Genomic DNA, 25,717 nt, shown 5'->3' with positions numbered 1-25,717 from the left:
CACCTTCCTCCGTCCGGCTCCCGGCGTCTCCTGCTCTGGTCTGAGATCAAGCAGACCAGAGCAGAAGATCGCCGATAACACTGATCTGTTCTATGTCCTATACATAGAACAGATCAGTATTAGCAATCATGGTATTGCTATGAATAGTCCCCTATGGGGACTATTCAAGTGTAAAAAAAAATGTAAAAGTAAAGTGAAAAATCCCCTCCCCCAATAAAAAAGTTAAACGTCCGTTTATTCCTATTTTACCCCCAAAAAGCGTAAAAAATTAATTTAATAGACATATTTGGTATCGCCGCGTGCGTAAATGTCCGAACTATTAAAATAAAATGTTAATGATCCCGTACGGTGAACGGCATGAAAGTAAAAAAAAAAAAAAGTCCAAAATTGCTACTTTTTTTATACATTTTATAAATAAAAAAAAATTATAAAAAATGTATTAAAAGTTTTTTATATGCAAATGTGGTATAAAAAAAAGTACAGATCATGGCGCAAAAAATGAGCCCTCATACCGCCGCTTATACGGAAAAATAAAAAAGTTAGAGGTCATCAAAATAAAGGGATTATAAACGTACTAATTTGGTTAAAAAGTTTGTGATTTTTTTTTTTAAGCACAACAATAATAGAAAAGTATATAATAATGGGTATCATTTTAATCGTATTGAGCCTCAGAATAAAGAACACACGTCATTTTTACCGTAAATTGTACGGCGTGAAAACGAAACCTTCCAAAATTAGCAAAATTGCGTTTTTCTTTTTAATTTCCCCACAAAAATAGTGTGTTTTGGTTGCGCCATACATTTTATGATATAATGAGTGATGTCATTACAAAGGACAACTGGTCGCGCAAAAAACAAGCCCTCATACTAGTCTGTGGATGAAAATATAAAAGAGTTATGATTTTTAGAAGGCGAGGAGGAAAAAATGAAAACGTAAAAATTTAATTGTCTGAGTCCTTAAGGCCAAAATGGGCTGAGTCCTTAAGGGGTGAAAGACATCCCATTATGACCTTAAAGGGGTTAACAACCTATCCTCAGAAAGATCACTTTAGATGGAGTAAAAAGGGTATGCTAGTGTAAGTATATGTTAAAGTGTGGCTATGGTTAAAGTGTACCTGTCGTGAAAAATTGATTTGTTGTAGAGATATTTCAAATGTTTTTGTCTAGCTTTGTGTCATTTGACCAGGACAGCTTTGTGAGCCTAGCTTTGTGTCATGTGACCAGGACAGACTCGTGATGTAGGTATATGGGTCATTGCGCTTCTCTCCTTGCTCGATCTTGGTTTTTTTTGACAGTTACACTTTTAAGGACAATAAATATGCTCTCAGCTCTGTCTAAGGTCTCAAGGAAACGTACTACAGAGCTTATTAGGCATTCTATATGCTACTATATGGTGCTCTGTTTGGCTCTTTATTACATTTTTTTTCTCCTAGAGGCAATTGTTTAAATGGGTACTCCGGCCATAGACATCTTATCCCCTATCCAAAGGAGGGGGTGAGATGTGACGTCACGAGGGGGTGGAGCCGTGACATCATGATACTCTGGCCCCTGTATTGTGAGTCATCAGATACTGAGTGATCTTCCCTCTCTGAGGCTGATGACAATTGGGTGTAGCAGGCAGATTGAGGGGGTCCCCAGTGGTGGCACCCCCACGATCAGACATCTTATCCTCTCGAGATACCAGCAAAAAGGGATGCAGTATACATATACTGGAATGTACTCACAATTGGCCCATTTAGCTCAACGAACCAAACATAGTCTACTAAGTGACTATGTCCAGTTCATTTCCCTAGCATATCATTTTATTGTGCAGGACACAAAAGTGTGATCACAAGTAGACTGTGTGCTGTCTATTTAACTCAACGCGACCACTACTAGTACTCTGTGGTATACAAAGGCATACCTTTTTACAATACCTTTTTACAATTGCCCATTGTATATCAAGGATGTAATGCTGAAATGCAGCCTATTGTGACACCTGATGAAGCATGCAGAGGTATATGGAGCTGCAGTAAAGCCCCATAATAGTATTTACTGTAAATGTCGTATTAGTATGTGCATGAGGCCTATTAGAAGAGAGTCCCAAGCATGAGACTGCCCCACCTTTGACATCCATATCTGCTAATAGGAGATATTGACAAGCCGGGATAAAACTTAGAGTTCCTGGGCCCCAATGCATCACTTGTAATGGACCTTTCAACTTCTAGGTACCAATGACTTCCTCAGTTTAAGCTCTCATAAGAAACGGGTTGAGCACCCTTCTTCAGGAACAGAAAATCTAAGATTAGTGGTATAAACCGTTCTTCTTTCCTGGTAATCTAAACTCTCCCAAGACTTGGTGCAGTAGGGAGACCTTTAACAGTGAGAGAGAAAAATGTGTAGGAGAATATGTTTTACTGTAATTATTTTGTGCTCGGTGCAGATCTCGGAGGAGGAAAACCTTATCTAACATTTCTTATGTTAGATCGTAATCACTGTATAATGAAATGGGAACAAACTTAAGTCTTTATGTTTCAATTCCTCCTCATATTTAAGCCTCGGTTTTCTGTCAGTAAACGAAATTGCTACCTACGTTCAAAGGCTGAAAACTCTTAAAGGGGTATTCCGCCCCCTAGATATCTTATCCCCTATCCAAAAGATAGGGGATAAGATGTCAGATCGCCGTGGTCCCGCTGCTGGGGACCCCCGAGATCCCCGCTGCGGCATCACACTATCATTACAGCACAGAGCGAGTTCGCTTTGCACGTAATGATGGGCGGTATAGGGGCCGGAGCATCATTACGTCACGGCTCCGCCCCTCGTGATGTCACGGTCCGCCCCTTTCAATACGTCACGCCCCCTCCCATAGACTTGCATTAAGGGGACAGGCCGTGATGTCACGAGGGGCGGCGCCATGACGTCACGCTGCTCCGTCCCCCGTATCGCCCGTCATTACGCACAGAGCGAACTCGCTCTGTGCTGTAATGATAGCGCGGTGCCGCAGCGGGGATCCCGGGGGTCCCCAGCAGCGGGACCGCGGCGATCTGACATCTTATCCCCTATCCTTTGGATAGGGGATAAGATGTCTAGGGGCGGAATACCCCTTTAACAGACCTAGTCTTGGGTCATGTTCACTTGTCCGGAATTTCCATGCAGAATTCCACCGGAGATTCCGCAGCAGCAGAGTTCCATCGTATTTAAAGGTATTCTGCTGCACTGCAAACGATGAAATTTCTGCGCCAGATGTGTCCGCAGAAAGAATGAACCTGTTCATTCTTTCTGTGGAATCCACGTGCAATGCATTGCTTTCCCTTGCGGTCCTAGCGCCTGCATGTTATGCCAGCGCCTGCAGAATGTCCACACAGAGATTTTCTGTGCGCTCATACCAGACGTGTGAACATAGCCTTCATGTTCAGTAGTTGCAGTTTGTTGCAAGTGTAGTTAAAGGGGTATTACAGGCAAAAACCTTTTTTTTTATATATATACATCAACTGGCTCTGGAAAGTTAAACAGATTTGTAAATTACTTCTATTAAAAAATCTTAATCCTTCCAATAGTTATTAGCTTCTGAAGTTTTCTGTCTAACTTCTCAATGATGATGTCACGTCACGGGAGCTGTGCATGATGGGAGAATATCCCCATAGATGCTGGACAGCTCCCGGGACGTGAGTCATCAGAAAGCAGTTAGACAGAAAACAGCAACTCAACTTCAGAAGCTAATAACTATTGGAAGGATTAAGATTTTTTAATAGAAGTAATTTACAAATCTGTTTAACTTTCCGGAGCCAGTTGATATATAAAACATTTTTTTGCCTGGAATACCCCTTTAACACCTCCTAGGGCGTTGGGCTCTGTTACACGGAGGTCTGTTGGAATGTTTAGTTCATGCACTAGTTTTTTTTTCTCCGCTAAACTCTGATAAAGTGCTGGATCCCCAAAAGTGCCCTTTTTAGTCAATGGGATCTACCGGGAGCTGGTGCAGTCCATTGTGCTCCGACCTGTTTTGGGGATGTTAAGCACAAAAAAAGAGCCAAACGGGCCCTTAACGGGATGAACCACAATGGCAATGTAAACTTAGCCTTATCTTACATGTATGAGAAAAACCTGTTTGAATAAGGCCTGAGAATATCTTCTAATAGATTCTAAAAGTTTTACTGTGTGAAAAGAAAACCTTTTGCACTTTTTTGTATGGTCAAATTATACCCCTTAAAAAAAAGGTAGTCTATGACTCTGCAGGTAGCAGCAAAGTTCTTCTAGCTAATAATTTACCACCGACATCCGAGTTAATACTATAATGAGTATTCGAGACACACCGCTGACATTACCATCTAATAATAGCTCATATTTTATATGAATTTTGGCTAAGTAGTGAGACATTTAGGGCACAATATTCTAATAATGTCTGGATATGTTTGTCTATGGAAATATAATACTGTATGTTGATGTATTCAGATCTGAATTATCCACAAATCAGGGTCACCCTGGGCAATAATTAAACTGTTATTTTGGCTGTGAAATAAATGGCCCTGAACTTTTCATTCTGCAGTTTACATTTTTAAATCCATTACAGATGTCAAATGGAGGTTTACCATGAATCTAGCCGCACATTGAAAATGATACAAAATAAATATATTTACATAGAGGAAAATATGCCTACTTTTCCTAACGGATTGTGTGAATGTAATCTCCAAGAGAAAATGATATGCAATCTAAATAAGCACCTGTGAAGCCCCGTAGGATCTTTCATCAGCAAAAGCATTAAGGAAGTTAAATAGCGCATTAGACTATTTTAGTGGTGTTTGAATTCATGTTTATTTAAGGGTTATGAATATTTTTATGCAAGTAATATTTCCATCTCATAACATTTAAAGAGAAAGTGAACCCCGGTTGCTCCTATATGAAATGCATCATTGGTGTCTGTCTTAAAGGGGTGCTCCGCTGCTCAGTGTTTGGAACAAAATGTTCCGAACGCTTAGAGCCGGCGCCGGGAGCTTGTGATGTCACGCCCCGCCCCCTCAATGCAAGTCTATAGGAGGGGGGGTGACATCACGATTGGGGTAAGCCTTTGCAGCTGTCCTTATAGGAAGAGGTTTTACAACTTGTTAGGCAGGACTGTTTAAAAACATTCTGCTTGTTGCATGCTACAGTTGCATGTGTCTGCCATTGAAATAAAATTTAGATCGTACGGTATACTTTTTTTCAATGGCAGACGTTTGGAACTGTACAGGCATGTAGTTGGTTATTTGTTCTACATTGCTATGATTTAAGAATTTCATTTAATAAATTCATCATAATTTGTGTCCTCTCACTTCGTATTTTACAGAGACCTAAGAAGCCACCTCCTCCTTCAGCTCCAGTAGCCAAGCCAGGAACAGGTAACCTCAAGACCAGTAAAACTAAGCTATCATTTACTTATAATGTGTTAGTATGACATAGGTAGACCCGTAAATGAGTGGATTGTGTGGGAAAATATGCGGTCAATACATGAAAAAGGGATTTATACAACAAACATTTGCTCATTGGTTTGCTGATTGCTTGGCCTATTACATCTATAACCTACTCGGCCCATAATAACCCTGTGTAGTAGGGCTCTTAGTGGGGGAAATAGGTGAGGTGCAGGGGAGACATTACCTCTCCCTTCCCTGCATTTTTTTCCAGAAATTAGTTTAGACAGTGATTTAATAGCCTTTTTACCATTATATCACTGATTTCATAGTTATTTTGTATAGAAACATGTAGGTGCATTTAATCTGTCTGTCTATCTATACATCCACCTAATCTGATCTGACCGTATGACAGGTGTCCTAATAGACATGCCATACGTAGGGAAGGTTCCTATAGAAGCAGGAGCATTTGTCATTTCATGGCCATTCTCTGTAGTGTAATCAATACATAATATCTGTATGACTATTTTCCTTTTGCGTTGGCAATGGGGGAACTTTATGAATGCTTACTCCAGAAAACTAGCATAAAAAGTGCAAATTCTTGTGCAATATGCAAATTTTTTCACAAAACACAGGAAAAGTCACAATTTGTTTAACAAAAAATGACTTGTGAATGGCACTGGTATTCCAGCCTTGATAACTTCCCCCATCATAAATTTGGTAAAGGCATCTTACTTTGACCCCTAAATTAAATGTACTGTTGAAACTGACCACTGTCTACGCTTGATTTTCAGTATGTGCTCGCAGTAATAAACTATTTATTTATTTATATAGCGCCTACAGATTCCGCAGCGCTTACAATTATGGGGTAATAATTGAGGTACTGACTGACATATTAAAGGAGTTATCAAAGCATAAAGAGAAGTGTCATTGGGTGTAGCACGATACTATTTTCGGACTCTTGGTTTAAGTACCATTTCTTTCAGTTTTTAAACCTGGCCCACAGCTGTATCATATTTGCGACAGTCTATGCTCCTTGCCAACTAACAGACAGTGAGGGTATGTTCACAGCAGAATACACACGCCTAACCCAGTTTTAGGGCTTGTTCACGTCACATTTGGCCTCCCTGTTAAAACTCCCCAAAAGGGAGAAAACGCACAGTCAGGTTCTGACGGATCAGCTTTTGGTACAATACAGCTCTAAGGCATCAGGATGCTACAGTATAGGCATCCTGGTGCACCAATGCTAATTGACATATGTTTTTTCTGTATGAAACTTGAATTAGAAAAATTAGAAATGGATACCGATGCAAAGTAATACAACGGATGTTTTCTTTTGAGGCAAAGTTGTTTCAAGATAGAAAAATTGGACATTTTAACAGGGTGAAAAAATGTTATGTGGACCTAGCCTTAGGGCCAATTCACAGTATGGAATTTTCAAGCTGAGAAATTCCACTCAGAAATTCCAGTGCATCAGCCTCTATGTTTTTAATGTGATTCAGCATCACCATGCACAATTTCTGTAGCGGAAAAATCCACTGGGGAAATTAAAATTCCAGGCTCCGCCAAAAGAATAAACATGTTCAATCCTTTGGCAGAATATGTTATTAAAGGGGTACTCCGGTGAAAACCTTTTTTCTTTTAAATCAACTGGTGGCAGAAAGTTAAACATATTTGTAAATTACTTCTATTAAAAAATCTTAATCCTTCCAGTACTTATTAGCTGCTGAATGCTACAGAGGAAATTCCTTTCTTTTTGGAACACTGATGATATCACGAGCACAGTGCTCTCTGCTGACATCTCTGTCCATTTTAGCAACCGTGCATAGCAGATGTATGCTAAGGGCAGCATGGTGGCTCAGTGGTTAGCACTGCTGCCTTGCAGTGCTGGGGCCTTGGGTTCAAATCCCACTAAGGACAACAATAAATAAAGCGTTATTATTATTATAATAACGTCAGCAGAGAGAACTGTGCTCGTGATGTCATCAGAGAGCATTCCAAAAAGAAAATAATTTCCTCTGTAGTATTCAGCAGCTAATAAGTACAGGAAGGATTAAGATTTTTTAATAGAAGTAACTTACAAATATGTTTAACTTTCTGCCACCAGTTGATTTAAAAGAAAAAAGGTTTTCACTGGAGTACCCCTTTAAAAAATGCATTTCCATCAATAGTGATGGCGCATGTCTAAGCGGTCCTAGTGCCGATTGCTTCTGGTGGCACCTGCTGTGCATGGAATGTCTCCAGAAACATTGGTTTGCAAAAGGGTCGTATTGACATGTTGTTCCAGGTTTCCTTTGGATTTAGGAATAAAAAGCATGTACATCTGTGAGGAGTGCTCAGAGGGCAGCCGCTTAAATACAGAAAAAGTCATAACATTGAAGCTAATTCCAATCACAAGTAAGATAATGAGGTTTTTGCAGATCCTTTTCTATTCTTGTTTGTTGTATCAAGGGAATTGTGCCCAGGATGGAGCCAGATCATTACTCGTGTAGTGACCAGGGATTACATTATACTACTTTTGGATCTATACATAGACAGGGTTTTGTCAGATGAGATTTATCTTATATGTGTTTCAGATTCCCTGAAGAGGTGAGGGAGAATCTATACATCCTGGATTTGCATACATGAATTTTAAGTAGATGTCGTATTGAAGTAGACAGGATAATCTTATTTCCATCAAGGTGTCCTGACTAAGCTTCTTGCAGTATATTGCACAGCTATTTTCCCTGGAGTATGCTGTCTAAACCATGGCTGTAATCCCTGCGATGTGCCCAGAATGCTGTATTTCTATGCAGTTTAGCTAAAATGACCTTGTAGATAAATTTTTATTGTTTATTTATTTATTTATTTTTTGGTTATTGCAGTGGGTGTATCAGACAGAAAGCAAGACATAAGGAAAATTCCTCCAGAAAGGCCTGAAACCCTCCCACACAGACCAGATGAGAAGGGTAAGAGATGTGCAATATTCTTAAGTTACCTATTGTTTATTTAGATCCGATTTTTATGAGAAATCCATTATGGGGGGGGATAGTCAAGGACTTGTGTTATTAGTGCTCTTTATTTAGCGTCTCAAACAGTGTTTACTGCACCTGATTTTCAGACATGTGTTTGGTCTTTTGAAAATTTTGGGCAAATAGCAGAAATAGCAAACCATGACATAGCAAAGAACAACAAAAGCATATAGATCAAGTAATAACATGATTTTTATTTAACATAAATGCTCAACAGACATACATTTACAAGCACATAAAGTACAATTGATGAGAGTACAGCTGATTGAAACTGAAAAAGACGGAGACTGGCAATGCAATGTGACCACAATGTAAGTGCTTAAATTAGGGGTATACTGCTTTCCCAATAATTTACAACATCAATAAGAGTAAAAGTGCATAGTGCATAAAATAACATATAAAAAAAAAAAGTGGTGAAAAATAGCACCCAAATAATAGCAGCAAAAAATATCAAGAAAAAGTCATTACCCAGTGGAATCTAGGGGCAGACCAGCCTCCACCACCCGACGACGTTTCGCTCTCAAGCTTCTTCCGGGGCGTGGTCTTGGCATGGCTGCCCCTCCTATAAATATACCCCAGCAACCAATGATGGTATGGATAAGCAATCATGTGATAAGTATAAGCACTCCCTCCAATAAGACCATGTGACTACAGATCATGATATCACAGGAAATCCTGCAGGGAGAATAACCCATAATTCCGAAATTCATATAACAGAGGTATTATATATAACTCCCTATTAATAAAATGGTGAATTCTGAGAAAAATTATGCTCCCCCTGCCCGCAGGTATCACGGGGAGGAACGGCACACAGGAACAACATAAGCAGGAAGCACCTGGCCATGCCGATGACGCTGCGTATGCATCAGAGAAGGGGTGGTGACTCCTCCCCACAGTGATGCGTCCGGCCCACCTCCCTATGCGCGTCATGCGCGTCACGCATCGCCACGTAGACGCACATTAATAGGGCATATATCAGCCCCGAGAGCGCAGATCTACCGTGTCAGTCAATAATTAATGCGCCGGAGATGGATAACTGGGAAGCCATATAAGTAATATAGAGATAGTAAGTATAATTAATCAATCAATAGCGGCTATGTCAAATGAGGAGGAGTGAAGACCACAATATATACATGATAGTGATTATGAAGATTATTATAATACCCATCATAGCAAATTGTATAACATACACAAAGTGGCAGTTTGGTAAATGTGAGTTAAGAGACTGCTAGGGTCCAAAAAATGCTGACTAGGAAATATAAATAAGTGTGTATAGGGGTGCAGGTGAGTGCGCACACAAAAAAATGTGCATGGGCACCCACGTGCACCTGGTATTGTGGAGACCAGGGATGAGGGGCAAATTCATCCCTGCTCCTTAAATGTGGAAATAGAAAAAAACAAGAAAATAGCAAACCATTTAACACCAGGTATTCTTGGTAATAGATGCGACACTTTGTGTGCCAGAAAGTGGTTCTAAACCTTTGAAAATAGCACAAAAAGACTAACCACACTCTAGCCATGCTCCTTTAAAAAAAACTGGCTAACAGGGAGCTAAATAAGTATCTGAATATGTGGCGCTAATAGTTTAAGCAAAAAAAAAAAATGGAGCTAAATTCTTTGAATATCCCCCCTATGTGTTTAATTATTGGTGTTTTTTAATGTATGTTTGTGACTATACTATAAAAAAAAAGCCTAAAACGTTCCAGTTGCTGTGCTAGTTACTGACAACACACTGTAGGCTGACATATACTTTTTCTGCAGTTCATTTTTCAGCTTTGTTGCATAGACTGGGTCATAGTTAACAGAGTGACCTCACTATGACTAGAGGTCAGTGGATGCATATTCTGGGATAAGGTCATTATCATTAGAGGTCAGGGGATTTTATGATTGATGACAACTCTCTTATTCTGCTGGGGTCTAGAAAACAAGATTGCAACTTATGCACATCTCTAAGGCCTGGCATACCATTCCACTGCCACTACTTGGTCTCTAGCATTAGATAGCATTAGGCAGAGGAATACCTTGTAGCTTCTGAGCCCCATTGCAAAATCAATTCAAGAGCCCCATGTCTATAATGTGCCATTTATACTACTAGTGTCTTCTTACAGGTCAAAAGTGCCTTGGGGCCCTCTCATTCAAAGGACCCTAATGTGACTGCTGCCTCTGCACCCTCTATAGTTATGCCCCTGGCATTAATCTCAGTTTACAACACATCTTTGGGCAGCATTGGCATATACATAGACTTAAGTGAATAAACAAAAGAGTTACATAAATTGATGAATAACAAAAGTGTGTCCCTTTGGCATAACATTTGCTAACATATGAATGGATATTGCAGCCCAAACTGTATTCGTAAGTATTTTCTATATTTTCCCCAATACCACATAAAAAAAAAACTAAACACCTAGCTCAAAGGGAATCTGTCACTTGTTTCATGCTGCCCAATCCATACCCTTATAATTCTATATAATTCACTCTGAGCAGAAAAATCATATTTTTAATGTCTACTGGAAATGGGTCTCAGAGTCATTGGGGTGGTCCCCAGTGGCTTCTGCTTGCCCCTTCAGTCCTGACTGACAGACCTCACTCCATACACAGATAGGAAGAAATCTGTCAGTCAGGGCCAACAGACCTCCCTGATGATTGGCAGCCCGGCTCCGGGCCACTAATGCAACTATGATTACTCTGAAACAGCACAGACACTCAAAGTGAGTCATAAATTATTGTGATAGGAGAGCCTGTCATTGTTTCATGTTGCCCGTAGTTCATGCAGCATATTAATAGACTTTTAAGTTTACTGACTCTTGCCTTACCATTAAAGAGTACCTGTCATCAAACCATATTTTCTAAACTAACTCCGATAATATTCCCTAACTACTCCTAACACCCCTCCTGCCCTTAAAATTTTTTTCAAGCTTTAAAAAGCTCTGTATCATACTTTTCCCCTTGCTCACATTGTGTGAGCTCTCAGCAAGAGAAAGTGGGTGTTCCCCAGCAGGCGTGACGTCACTGAAGCCTGCGAGAGCTGTGCCTCGCCATGCCCCGCACGCACTTCCTGAATTTGGTCACCTGCCAGGCCAGGAGAAGACCAAACTAACTATTTGACTTGCGCAGGGAACAAAACAGAGCCACCTAGTGACTGTTTATTCAGTCACATTAAAAACACACAAAGGTTGAGAATTTTAACAACATGTAAACAGCAAAGTGTCTTATATTTACACAAGGAACAATATATTAAAAGTTTAGTTTTATGACAGGAACTCTTTAATTCCCATTCACTGCAGCTGCCAGTGATCCTGATTTAAAGGGAATGTATCAACTATATATTTTTTTCCTGATTAGAGCCAGATACTGAAACCAGATTTTTTTTTGTTCTTTTTTCTTATCTTTTTGTATTTTTTGATTATAATTAATTTTTATTAACTTTTTTGTACATTATTATAGAGGCTAATTTTCTTTCCTGAGCTGTTTTTAACAGCATTTAGAGATATCCAAATGGCAGGACCCATGGACGTAAACAACATTAGACTAAAGGTGTCCAATTCAGAAGAATTCAAGATGCTATTAAGAATTCTCTGTGAACTCTGCTGTGAATGGTGGTGGGTCCAGTGTTATATATTGTTATCCTGGCCTGCTTTAAGAAGAAAGGAATAACTAGGGAAAGATTTATACAGAACAGGAAATCTCATCTTAGTGTTCCTAAGTTTCCACTAATTAGAGGACATAACTGCGGTAGTGCCTCCACCCAACATAACATTGAGGGTATGGGTGTGGGAACATCTCTAAACCATTAATAAAACTGACACAGAGCTAACTTGGAAATAACTTTGTATTGCATAGAGAAAATAACCATGCATAACATAACAAGACATTAAATAATGGTATAGCACTAAAATCAGACAAATGCAATCACCCACCCACAATAACACCTGCAGCCCACCCTAATCTTCACCCTTGTAGCCTTTGGGTACCTTCAATTGATACATCTTAAATAGATAGGGCCCATAACAAAATCCTGCTCCATAGTAGTATTTGGATTTAAGATGAAGACTTTCAGCATACGGTCATTGGAAATCAACATCTCTTGTCTGTGAATGTTCAGAGTGCCACGAATTTCTAGCAGATATCCCTCAAATACTGCAGCACTCCTTTGAATTTGTTAATCTGCAGAGCTGTTTTCCCTTCAGCTCCTAGCCCTTCACCAATACACCAGCACATGGCCTGACTTGCCCTTCCCCCAGTTCAAGTGATGCTCAGTTCATCTGCTTGTCCAGTTCACCAGCAAAAAAAAATAATAATAATCTGCTGGACAATTCATATAACTGTAGGGTATTAATACAGCAGTCCGTAATCCAAGGGGGTTACATTGGTTTTAGCCCTAGTAGCCAGAATAAAAGCTTCAAGATTTCATGATTATCTTAAAATAGTAAAATGCAACATTAGAAAAAAAAGAAACATAAGAAAAATTATTTCAAAATATAGTAGACATAAAAACATGATTTAGAGAGGTTGTCTCATGAGAAAAGAACATTCAGACCAGAGGCAGACGAGCAAAATAAAAATGACAATCCCCAACACTCCCACATTCCCCCCCCCCCCCCCCCAAACTTCTTCCTTAGGAGGTTCATCTGGCTATCACCCAAGATTACAATAACAGGGAGAGAAAAGAAAACGTAAAGCATAAGCGCAGCCTGTGAACCCTAGACATCTCCAATAACCTCTTCCACTATGTAACACGTAATGTACCCAGAGAACCCGCCACCGCTCTCGTCAAATACCAAGTGGTATCTTTGAAAGGTCTCATAACCCTTACAATTTCACCGTCAGTCAGGAAAGTCCCTATAAATGCCTTCCATTTTTTGAAGGAAGATTTAGCAGTTTTTTTCCTTGTCACATCTATAAATAAGTATCTCTTCCTATGTCGCATCTATAAATAAGTACCTCTTCACTTGCAACAGTACTTCCGAAACCGTTGGCATGTCCGGTTGCAACCAATGAGCCAATAAACTCTGATACTTTTTTTAAAAATTAACCACTCCAGAATGCCTTCATTAAACCAATAAAGCTTGACTTACCTACCGCGGCTCCCTGGTGCCCCTGTAATCTCTGTCTTTTCGTGAGATCTTCTGCCTGCTTCTGGGGGTCAACACTTCACAATGTTACTCAGCCAATGGCCAGCTGCAGTGATGTCCCGCTTTGGTTGATAGAAGACTGAACTGCAGTAGTATTGAGCTCATTCAGTGTAATGTATGGGACAGACCAAAAAAGTGTTCAAAATGTATCTAAAATTCATAACTCTTAACCATTTCTGTGCATTTGCAATTCTAAATCTGCCCCTGTAAAAAATGATGGACACCCTGGAAAAGGTCAGTGGGGTCTATCAGGCACGTGTGGTGTCTCTTATATGATAGATCTGTCATTGCATTGTGCACGATGCAAATGGGACAGAGCCTAAAGAACACACAACCTTTTGTCATGCATATATATATATATATATATATATATAGACAGTACAGTGAGAATAATGTTGATGACTCCAATATTGAAGTCCCAAGGAAAGATTAGTGGACAGAGCTCTGTTTTTCTGTATTTAAAAGTGGTAATTCAATTGGGGTCCCCAAGACTTAAAAAATCAGCGGTTCTACCTAGTCCTTTCTACTTTGTCTTATTTAGGCTGATGTAATTTATTTTTATATTTTTTATATTAGAAGCTAATATATATTTATTTATTTTTGAGGTTTTAATTTTTTTTATTTTTTTACAGATAGGTCCGATAGAGATCACAAAGGGGATAGTTTACTAAAGCACTGCGTACCCGCTATACCTCCAAAGAAGCCCCGGCCGCCCAAGACTAGTTTTTCTAGTAAATCTGGCACACTTCCTCCTCGGAGGCCAGAGAGACCAGCAGGACCTGTAACACATGCACGGTAGGTTCCTAAGTTGTATCCCATCAGTATGTGTTTATCTCATCCACTATATAGTATATGTATAACTAGGGCTGGGCGGTATACTGATTCATACCAAATACTGAAATTTTTGTGCTGCACGATATGAATTTTAACCCATACCGCAATACCGGTTTGGCCCCTCCCCCTCGGGAATGAATGAATCAGCCCAGTGCTGCGCTGTCCTCACATCGGGGAACTAATCCTATGTGACCTGCGAGCGCTGTTCTGCCCCCCCCCCCCCCCAATTAATTATTAGCCCAGTGCTGTGCTGTCCCCATCAGGGTACTACTCGCATGTCACCTGCATGCGCTGCCCTTCTTGTCCTGTTTGATGCGGCCGCCGGCGCTGACACTCTACCAGGTGTCTCCAACCTGCGGACCTCCAGATGTTGCAAAACTACAACTCCCAGCATGCACGGACAGCCGTTGGCTGTCCGGGCATCCTGGGAGTTGTAGTTTTGCAACATCTGGAGGTCAGCAGGTTGGAGACCACTGCTCTATACTGTGTGTTATCCCTATGCCCGGGCTGTAAAAAAAAAAAACAGAATAAACTTTAACTCACCTCCCGTTGGTCCGGTACCGGCCTCAATTGTTTCCTGGGGACGGAAACGTCGGACAGCCGTCAGCCTATCACCGGCCGCAGCGATGTTCCGCCTCGGCCGGTGATAGGCAGAGCCCACTGTCATGTAAGGAGCCGGCTTCTTACAGGACAGTGGGCTCAGCCTATGACCGGCTGAGGAGGAACATCGCTGCGGCCGGTGATAGGCTGACAGCTCTCTGACGTTCCCTTCCCCAGCGTAAGGCCGACATAGGTGCGTTAAAGTTTATTTTGTTTACCTTCTGCAGCCCGGGCATAGGGATACAGCACAGTATAGAGTGTCAGCGCCGGCGGCCCGCAACAAATAGGAGGATGATGAGGGCAGTGCATGCGGGTGATATGTGAGTATTTACCCCGATGGGGATGTGGGCTGATAATTAATATGGGGGGGGGGCTAGGAAATACCATTATATACCGTGGAGCCGCCAAAATTTTAAGAAATACCGTGATACACACATTTGGTCATACCGCCCAGCCCTATGTATAGGTATATAGTTTATGTATATATTTCCTAAATGAGAAATAAGGGAAATTGGACATGCAAACCCATGTATTTCCTTTAATAGTTGTCAGATTATAGTTAAAGGTCGTCAACTAAAAGGAGGAATTTTTTGGGAACACTAAATTTTTTTGCGCTTTTCCTGGCATATGGCAGCATAAGCTATAAACACATCCTGTTGTCAACAGGGAAAATGTCCTGTTGGAGATAATATTATATGATCTTAGTCACTCCAGTGTAATGAGGAGTTAATTGAACTTACAGAAGTGTTCTTGTGTATACTGGAGTGAAAATGTAAGCCAAGTCCGGTGATAGTTAAGACTTGGGTGACATAGAGGTGACACTTCTGGCAGCTCCGCCATCTGAGCATGATATACTAATAGAGAAGTTATATTTATCATCATGTGCTTGCTCAGTGTAGGATACTCAAGCTGTGTTATTAAGTGCGCCTCAGATTGGAGCATACAGAAAAGAGGCCTTACTGTCATCAAGGCCACAATATTTTAAATACTATAAAGGTAATTTAACTCTTTCTAGGCTGTACATGCTACTTTCTGAAAGAGGAAGAAGCTGTTCCAGTATCTCACCTGCAAGGAAAAGCTTTCAAGACAGTGAAAAGGAATCTGTCAGCTGTAGACACTGTTGGATAGGTATAAGGGTATAAAAGTACTGTACCTGGAGATTGCCAAACTTATAAAATCCCCTTTTTATTTCTCAGCCAAGTGAAAAAGAGGTGGGGCCCAGCTACTTAAGTGCCACAGCATCTTCACTCACCTTCACATCCCAGCCCTTCCTTGACTTACAAACAAGACTATATACATCAATCGAGAGGGGGCTGAGAGGTGAGGGCAAGCGAGAAGGCCTGCCAGGCTGTGGCACTTCATCGGCTAAGCTCCACCTCTTGACACTTGGCTGAGAAATAAATAGGCAATTAAAAAAAAAATTGTCAACAGCCATCAGCCCCAGCTCCTTGTATACCCTAACAGCTATTCAGCAGTGTCCACAGCTCTTAGCAGAAAAAACAACTGACAGATTCCCTTAAATCTCTACAGCTTCCCCATTCGTCTACATGCATAAACAAACTCACTCATCTGTATGGAAAAGATGTTCAGTTGCAGAAATCTTTGAAGCATATCAGCTGCATGTGAACATACCCCTAGTGAGATGGGGGTGTTCCAGTTTATCCTATCTGCAGAATACAGGTTGCTTTGTACAGCAGCAAGAATGCTTTCAATGCACTGCAGACACAGACGTGTACCTCGGCTATCACCAAGGGGTTTATCTCTAGAAGAAGATTAAAGAAATAAAATCTTATATAGACAACCTGAAGAGTGGCTCCAAAATAGAGCTATACTGTGTAATAATCCAAATCCTGCATTCAGCTTGTTTTCGTAGTGAAAAGTTATATTACCAGATTTGGAGATGCATTAGTTACTCCAGACATGCGTAGACGTGCTTATAACTTTTTGCTGTCTTGACAAATAGGAGCGACAGTCCAAAGGCAGAGGTGGGAATCAGCACAGTATCCAGCACTCCTGACAGAGACTCGTCAGATAAAAGCAATGACATTGGTAAGTCCTGGATGTATTACTGCCAGGTTATAAATATCTTCACAGTCCCTGCTCAGTCATGTACACTGACAGATTCATGCGCCTCCTAAATACCAGCCTACTCCTTTACCCCTGCAGTGCACAGAATGTGTTATACTGAGCACTACACTAGTAAAGGCAAATCTGGAGAATACTACTAGCCATAACATAGGCAGCACATTCCTAAAATAACTCAACAGATGTCTACAACAGTGCCATCATCTGTAATGCAGCATATAAACCTCTGACTAATGGAGAGGGATCCTAATACACCAAGAGGTTTAGACAGGATTGTGCATCTTTATAACTATTATACGATTGCATTGAAACCTTGATCTGGTAAATGTGGATGACAATACTTTGTTTCTTTTTTCTGTGCATGTGATTATCTGCTGGTACATATCCTAATGTAACACAAAATAAAGTAAGGCTGGGTTCACACTACGATTTGTAACTACAGTTCCCGTATACGGCTGGGAGGAGGGGGCGGGGCTTAATCACGGTGCCCGCACTCAGCTGTATAGGGGAACCGTAGTTAATGCATGTCTATGAGCCGACCGGAGTGAACCGCAGCCACATTTTTGCCTGCGGTCGGGAAACCGCATACGGCCGAAAAAGCAGCCGACCGGAGGCTGCGGTTCACTCCGGTCGGCTCATAGACATGCATTAACTACAGTTCCCCTATACGGCTGAGTGCGGGCGCCGTGATTAAGCCCCCCCCCCCCTCCTCCCAGCCGTATACGGGAACCGTACTCAGCCTAAGCTGGATATTACCATTACAAGGGGTGGTATGTCATGAGGAGACAGAAACATTATTGCTAATACTTGTGAAAATGTATCATTCCACAGAGGTAATTTAGAATTCAATCTCACCTTCATTTACCAGTTTGCTTGAAAGCTTAGCCCAGGTTTACATGAGACCTGGCGATCCAGCAAAGTTTCCATCTGTTGTGTTTTTGTTCTTTAAATTAAAAAAAATGTTGCATGAGTTGTTTTTTCAGTGTGGCACAACCACGCTGGAGGGTATGCCAAATTGTCCTTAGGTCCGGCACTTTACATGCAATGAAACAGTGGATTCACTTTGGAAGTGAATTTTATTTTACTCATTGTGTAGTGGTGGGTGAAATCCATGGTAAAATCCACACAATAACATTGATCCTGGTCTGTTGTTTTCCAGTAAATCCTTTAAGATTTGTACATATGACTTTAGTGATCAGTACAGCATTATATTTGGGAGTCCTAGTTCAGGTATCTAGAATAATATTTTTCTTAAATCTTTATCATTTAAGACTTAACAATTTCACAATGTATGTGTGACATAAGCGCATAGGTTGAAATACATTCATTTAGCTAGTTAAAATTATATAAACACAGAAAACTATTTCTCATAAGAAAAGCATCTAAAGCCTTTCTGAATGCTAACATAGTATCTTCCATTGCTATCACTTGGGGTTGGGCATTCCACTTTGATTACATGGCCCAACGCTCTGTAAACAAGCACCTTGCTTGTTTACTGAGCCTATTACATGGCTCGACCATCATGCCATAAGGACCACATGAACGATCCCATTGTTCCTGCAGCCCTCGGTTGCTATGAAAGATCATTTTTAAGTATGGCTAAACAAAGTGATCAGTGAAAGTGCTTGTTTGTCCCTTACCTGATCGATGGCCCTATTACAAAGAGTGATATAAGCCCGTTCAGCTGATAATTGCTCCGTGTGATGAGACCTGTACTGTAAAAAACCCTTTCTTCTGTTGATATCTAAATTGCCATTCCTTAACACTTAAACATTGCCCCTATTAATTTGTACAGTTTTTAAACAAAATAACAGCCAGTTCTTTCATATTATTATAGAGACTTTGCAACCCATTTCATAACCTTGTCACCCTCCTTTGAACCCTCTTCAGCACGCATGGATCCCTTTTGCAATACAATTCTTACCCTTCTACCCTCTTTTTTTCTTTTTTTCCCTTTTCTTTCTCTTCTTTCTTTCCTTCGCCCTGTCTTTTTCATTTCTCCTGCCATTTCACCAATTCACCTTTTTTTTCTTGTATTTTTCTTCCTTTTTTCTTTCCCCTCTTTTTCTGTCCTTACTTCCTTTTTTTCTACCCTCCTTCTTCCCTACCTTTCATATCAGATATCCTAATCAGAGAGCACTTGAGGACCATACATTTTCTAGTGTTTTGTATGCACTCTTTTGTCAGGCACCTTGGGATTGTGTGCCATACAGTTAACCTCAGTTCCTTTACTATATAGTCTAGTTTGTTGAGCTGCACATCCTTTACATTGTATTCCATAGAGCTCAAATTGAAATCCCATATTTATACAAGGGATTTATAGAGGGGTAATATTTCAATGGGATTATTGGTTTCTGTTTTTTCTCAAAATATTATTTTTTTTGCTTTTGAAGCTGCTGTTTGACATTGAGCACTACCACTTACTTGTAACCAAAATACTTAAAGAGTACCTGTCATGATCTTGTTAAATTTTATAATCCTCCCAGTTCATTGCCCCACCCCCGGCCTTTATTTTTATTATTTTTTAGTTTTCTACAGTACAGAGATCTCTCCCATGATCTATTTATACCCAGGACTGTATCAATAACAAGGGGGCATCCTCTACATCTAGAGGAAAGAAGGTTCCTACACCAGCACAGACCGGGGTTCTTTACTGTAAGAGCAGTGAGACTGTGGAATTCTCTCCCGGAGGAGGTGGTCATGGTGAACTCTGTAATAGAGTTAAAAAAGGGGCTGGATGCATTTTTGGAGAGTAATAACATTACTGGTTATGGATACTAGATTTATAGGGACAGAACGTTGATCCAGGGATTTATTCTGACTGCCATATTTGGAGTCAGGAATGAAGTTTTACCTCTAGTATGAAGGTTTTTTGCCTTCCTCTGGATCAACTCACCTCAATAGGGACTTATTAGGGTTATAGGTTGAACTTGATGGACTCTGGTCTTTTTTCAACCTTATGAACTATGTTACTATGATATTGCTCTGTATTTTCTGCTCAGTCTCAGTCAGATTCACAGACTGGGAAGGGGTGTTCCCCAACAGGCATGATATCATCTGAAGCCATACAGGGGAAAACTTCCTCTCTCACTCTGCTACACACAGCCTAGAACAGTTCAGTTTGTGAGATGAGCTATTATTGGATAAGGCTGCACACACCCCTCAGCACTCTGGACTGCATTTCCTGATTTTGGACTTCTGCCAGGCGAGCAGGAGTCCAAAGTCTGTGCAATAGATGGGAGGAAATGTGCTCTGGATAAGTAGGAGTAGGGAGACACCTAGTGGCAGCTTTTGTAAACACAAATAAAACATAGAAAATGTCTTTTTTTTTTTAAACAAAATACATTAGAAAGATTTTTTTTATTTACTATAAGGAGTGCAATAGCAATTACTTTTAATGACAGTGCCCATTTAAGTAATTCTCGTGTGTTGTTCCTAGTTTTATTCAATTTATTGTACTGTATGTTCAGCAATACTATTACAGAGGCCTTGGTGCACTTCTTTACTCTTTCTAAAATTCATCTGTCATGCTCTTGCCCATGATGCCAGCTTGTTAAGAGGTTTCTGTGATATTTTACAATAAAACAGAGTTTGAAGTACCGTATAAAACTTTGTACATTTTCCTTTTTTTCTCTATGCAGCAGGGCCCCTTTAACAAAGTGTGAATCTCAGAGGTCATGCTATAAGCAGCACACTGTTATCCCACCCCTGCTCCCTCCTATCCCTGCACTTACTTGTTGCCAGTTTAGTTAGTAAAATATATGTTGAGAGTATCAGTAAAGCCTAGAGGATCTCTTTTTTAATAAATCTGTCTTATTTATATTATTGTTAAGCACTTGCAGGGTTATAATATGACAGTAAACCATAATGTGATATTTTACCCAGTTGATGTTCCTATAATGCCATACTTAATATTCTGGACACAGATATTGAGATAGAGATGCTGCATTTATGGCCTTGTGAGGATGAGGTCTATGGGATAGTATTTCACATAAAAAATTTCCATAAAGACCATATTTTAAGAGTGTTTTAGTCTTTGAGGTGACATCATTTTTGAAAGTGGAACATTTTCTCATATCTTTAAAGAGTAGCTCACACCATCTTTTTTTTTCTGTCCCTACCTACTGCCCATCTCTCCCTAACCCCCTCCCTGCTTTAAATTACTTTTTTTTTTTTTACTATATAAAAAATGCCTTTTTGTCTGCCTGGTAGTGTGCTCACTACCAGGCAGACTTCCCCAGCAGGCACAACGTCACTGATGCCTGCTGGGGGGGCTGATTTCTGCCCTTAGTTCATCTACACAGGGTGCCTCAAGTTGTTTCACCACTACACCTCCCAGCTTGCCCTGACATCTATTGGCTGTCAGGGCATGCTGGGAGTTGTAGTTGTGAAACAGCTGGAGGCACCCTGTGTTGAAAACAATAGGTCAATAAGTTAGGGCCGCGCTACCCCATAACCCCCCTCCACCCGGTGTTAAAACCCCGATCTCCCCAACACCCGTTTAAAACCACCATCCCCACTCTCCCCACACCCCTGTTTAAAACCACCATCCCTGCTCTCCCCTAAACATACATACATACTGCAGAGTCCAGCAGGGGCAGCAGCAGCGGCGACATGTGCGGGAGGAGTGGCCGGCATGTGAGCCCAGGGAGCCAATGCACTCGCTCCCACCTGTCTGATTGACAGGCAGGGAGCGAGCGCAGGCTGAATGAATTCGGACCTATTGCCCGACCAGCAGCGGTCTGAATTCAGGCGTGACGTCACGCGAGCCTGCAGCCGGCCACTAGGAGGGAGACCCCTAATGGCCGGTTTTCAAATGTGATTTAAAACATTTTAATAAAAAATAAATAATAATGAAAATATATTAGAGATATGTTGTAGTACATATGTACTACAACAGATATAAAAAAAATTGATGATAGTGCCCATTTAATTATTTATTTTTATTTTTATATCTGATACCATATTCATAAGAAAGAGCAGTAAAATGAAAACTGCTGGTGTATTCAGAGGTATATAATACTGTCTACTGATAAGTAATTGATGGTAATAGATTTCCAGCATATTAAATATTATAAATATAACTCACCAACTCCTACTCCGCCTACCACTCATGCCTATACAAAGGGCGGGCGGGCGGGACAACTCAGCTTTCTCTGGCAGAATGTCCTTCCGGTTCCTGTCCACTCCTGTTTAACCCCTCTCACTCCTCCCCTCACTCCTCGCTCTCTTGTCTGTATTATGTTGATCTTGAGATTCCCTGCAGCTTTGTGCTTTTATATTATTGCTTTAGGGAATTACTATTAAAACTTTACTTTTAGGGAGTATCCACATGGTACATTATTCCATTATTAATTACATTAATTTCTTGGCCACATGGCAAGAAACAGTACACAACCACCCTGTCTGCATAGACTTGTAGGTTATGTGACACAATTATTTTGAGGGTAGGTTTATACATACTTGATCCGCTGAGGGCTATGTTGCTACCCGTTGACTCTGTAATTTATCATGTATAATTGAGAGATTACAAATCTGGTGAGTAATCCAGCTAATCTCTGTATCCAGGGTGGTAGGGCAGAGAGGGGGCTCTGTACTGTCCCTTACAGGCACTTTGCTAGTAAGGCAACGTCTCTGGTAAACAAATCATGAAAGATTTAACATGTGTCACTTCTCCAATGTCATCTGCTCAAGTCACTCACAAATAGAGTAACAGCTATTTCGTTACTCTGGAGCTACTAGCAGTGAGACCAAATCGTTCTCCCTCGTCTGCTAGGTAAGATTTTATTGCATTGCTACCACAGGATCCAGTGCTAAATCTTTTTAGGATTATTATTATTAGTAAGTAGCATATCTGAGCATTCTGAATGAAAACAGCCTATCATTGTGGCACAGAGCGCTGCACCCCAGTCTGCTTTTGGTAAAGGTCCTCATTTCCTTAGATGAGCTGTAAATTAACAGTATAGAGTGGATTAAAAACCTAGTGAGAATCAACACCGGAAAATGTGTATCTGTCATGATAGTAGTATGGAGGGAGAGAAACAGAAGGGGTATTTCTAAATACAAATGCCAATGACAAATATTCAGATATATTCTGATTATTGTTATTAAGGTTACGGATAGTTGATAAACTTGTTATATTGCCACATTATGTACAGGCCATATTCTGTGAATGTGTATGGATTGGACACTCCTGCAAATATGTGGAATGTAAATAACTTTTAATACATGCAACAGAATGTCCCCAAAGAAACGTGGCTGTGTCGAATTCCCTGAGTGCCACCCGTTTTTGACCCTACGTCTTTCCTTTACACTATTAGGCAGTTCTTTATTTCTTTATCCCTATACTTCTTTTTGTCTTGTCTGCTAAGTTTGAGAGATAAAAGAGAATTTTACTTGAGCTTCCACTGGGAGTAAAGTATCTTGGGAGTGCATGTCACTAGAATCAGACTGTCTTCTATGAAAGAGCCAAGACCAGAGATCCACCGTTCCTCACTACCTCATCACTAGAATTTGGGGAATAAGAAGGTATGCCATGATCTTAGCAGCTTTGTATGACTGTACAATGTATCATTGGCCTAAGTGTGTAGGATGTTGGACAATTACAAACAAGAATAGAATAACGGTGGTGGTACTTCTGCTTCTAGCCTGCACTGACATAGCCATCTGAAATACTGTATATACTCGAGTATAAGCCGAGTTTTTCAGCATGATTTATCGTGCTGAAGACACCCCCGTCGGCTTATACTCGAGTGAACTCTCCGCCTGTCAATCCCTTCTCAGTGGTCTTCAACCTGCAGACCTCCAGATGTTGCAAAAGCTGTCCGGGCATGCTGGGAGTTGTAGTTTTGAAACATCTGGAGGTCTGCAGGTTGAAGACCACTGCAGCCTTCCTCATCAGCCAGAACCCCCCTTTAGTTTTCTACTCACCTCCCCACGGTGGGAAGGAAGGGTGAGCTGGTCTGGGCCATCTATGCTGCAGGGACCGTCCGGTGGGGAGGATTAGTGGTTCCGGGCTGTCCATTTTCACCGAGGGGGCCCTCTTCTCCGCGCTCTGGGCCTGCCCCGGACTAGTGACGTTGCCTTGACAACGACGCACAGGGATGCGCATGAATGTCCCTGTGCGTCGTCGTCAAGGCAATGTCACTAGTCCGGGGCAGGCCCGGAGCGCGGAGAAGAGGGCCCCCCCGGTGAAAATTGACAGCACTGAACAACTAACCCTGCCCACCGGATGGTCCCTGCAGCATAGATGGCCCGGAACAGCTCACCCAAATTTCCCACCGAGGGGAGGTGAGTAGAAAACTAAAGGGGGGGTCTGGATGATGACGAAGGCCGCAGTGGTCTTCAACCTGCGGACCTCCAGAGGTTTCAAAACTACAACTCCCAGCATGCCCGGACAGCCGATGATGATGAAGGGGGAGTCAATAACTTTTCCTGGGTTTTTGGGGTGAAATTAGGGGCCTCGGCTTATATTCGGGTCGGCTTATACTTGAGTATATACGGTATGTTACCCCCTTTCCTAATCCATAACCAGGACAAGTACATGTCATCCCTTCTTCAGTATCCCTATTTTTTCTTCAGTATCCCTATTACATCAATTGTGTACTATTTTTGGGAACCTCCCGATACTGTGACCTGGATAATTGTATTGAACAGCAGAATTTTCATTTTTTGCCCTTGAAAGTCCTGATTTACAATAGGCTGGCTCCATATTAAAGAAAATGTTGAACACGTGCTGCAAACCACAGCACAGTTAGAATACATGCACACTCTAATGCACAGAGACTTTGTTTTATCTGGTGTCATTATTTATCATTTTACTTATTTCTGAAGCTTCTTCTCTTTTGCTGCTGTCATGTATTATTCAGATGGGAGACAAAAGGCACAGTCAGTTGATGCAGTTGTGTAAATGAACGTTGATACTATTCTATGGGGATATGTATTGAAGCTGATATATTCTCTCCTCTGAATCCAGCTGCAAAAATTTATCATCTGACTTGCATAGATGTATTTTAAGTGTTAAATACAAAGGCATTGTCCATTTGCATACAGTGCTTGCCATATTGTAAGATACAAAGAGCTGTAATATAAACCGTTCATCTTGTGAGTGAACCAAACCAGCACTTCATTACCATCAATAATCCTTCATCTTTACTGGTTATGTAATGACTGCCGGCTAGAAGGATAGAACTGATGATGATGTCCATACACATCACACATCTTTTACTTTACAATGAAGTTGCCTAATGTAGAACTATCAGTAACTGCATATGAGTGGGTGTCTTAATCAGAGCGGAACAACTAGATGAGTGTTTCCCATGGGACCTATTATTCCAGATCATTGTAACGAAGCTGCATAAAGATCATGGCAAACCTCAAAACAGAGAGGCATACTAACCAAACAATTCTGTATGGATAAAGAAACAGCGCTCGGCACAGATGACAAGTATAGCCCGTGGGCAAACAGGCTGCCGGGTCGTCACAACTCGATAAGCAGTACGGGGTGCTCTATTCCAGAGAAGCAAGTCCATAGACAATCCAACGTATAGAAATATAAGAATGGCACTCACCTGTCTGGTGGTGAAGTAGTGGTGTCTTTTTTGTGCAAAAACAAGCATACACAGAACGGCATCACAGGAGCGGCATCTTGGGAGAGGGCCGCCGAAGGCAGGTGGGTTATAGCTCGCCTGCGA

General features: G+C 41.0%; 1 protein-coding gene and 1 long non-coding RNA gene across 6 annotated transcripts in view; one reads left to right on the top strand and one right to left on the bottom strand.

The window, feature by feature from the left end:
• The window catches only part of SH3KBP1 (SH3 domain containing kinase binding protein 1), a 465,279-nt gene that overhangs the window by 393,878 nt on the left and 45,684 nt on the right, over positions 1-25,717 (top strand). For all 5 annotated transcript variants that reach the window (XM_056558515.1, XM_056558516.1, XM_056558518.1 and 2 more), the window contains 4 exons: positions 5,302-5,353; positions 8,227-8,310; positions 14,138-14,300; positions 16,903-16,988. In XM_056558515.1, coding sequence (XP_056414490.1) covers positions 5,302-5,353; positions 8,227-8,310; positions 14,138-14,300; positions 16,903-16,988 — 385 coding nt within the window. The remainder of the gene's footprint in view (positions 1-5,301; positions 5,354-8,226; positions 8,311-14,137; positions 14,301-16,902; positions 16,989-25,717) is intronic.
• On the bottom strand, positions 12,337-16,966 carry LOC130356676 (uncharacterized). Its single transcript, XR_008888962.1, has 4 exons — positions 16,829-16,966; positions 16,572-16,701; positions 13,449-13,589; positions 12,337-12,790 (listed from the first exon to the last, which is right to left on the bottom strand). It is a non-coding gene; the product is annotated as an uncharacterized LOC130356676 (long non-coding RNA).

The sequence above is a fragment of the Hyla sarda genome, chromosome 2, assembly GCF_029499605.1.
Source record: "Hyla sarda isolate aHylSar1 chromosome 2, aHylSar1.hap1, whole genome shotgun sequence".
Lineage (NCBI taxonomy): Eukaryota > Metazoa > Chordata > Amphibia > Anura > Hylidae > Hyla > Hyla sarda.
Note: the sequence above shows the minus strand (reverse complement) of the source record. Positions and strands in the feature narration are given on the sequence as shown.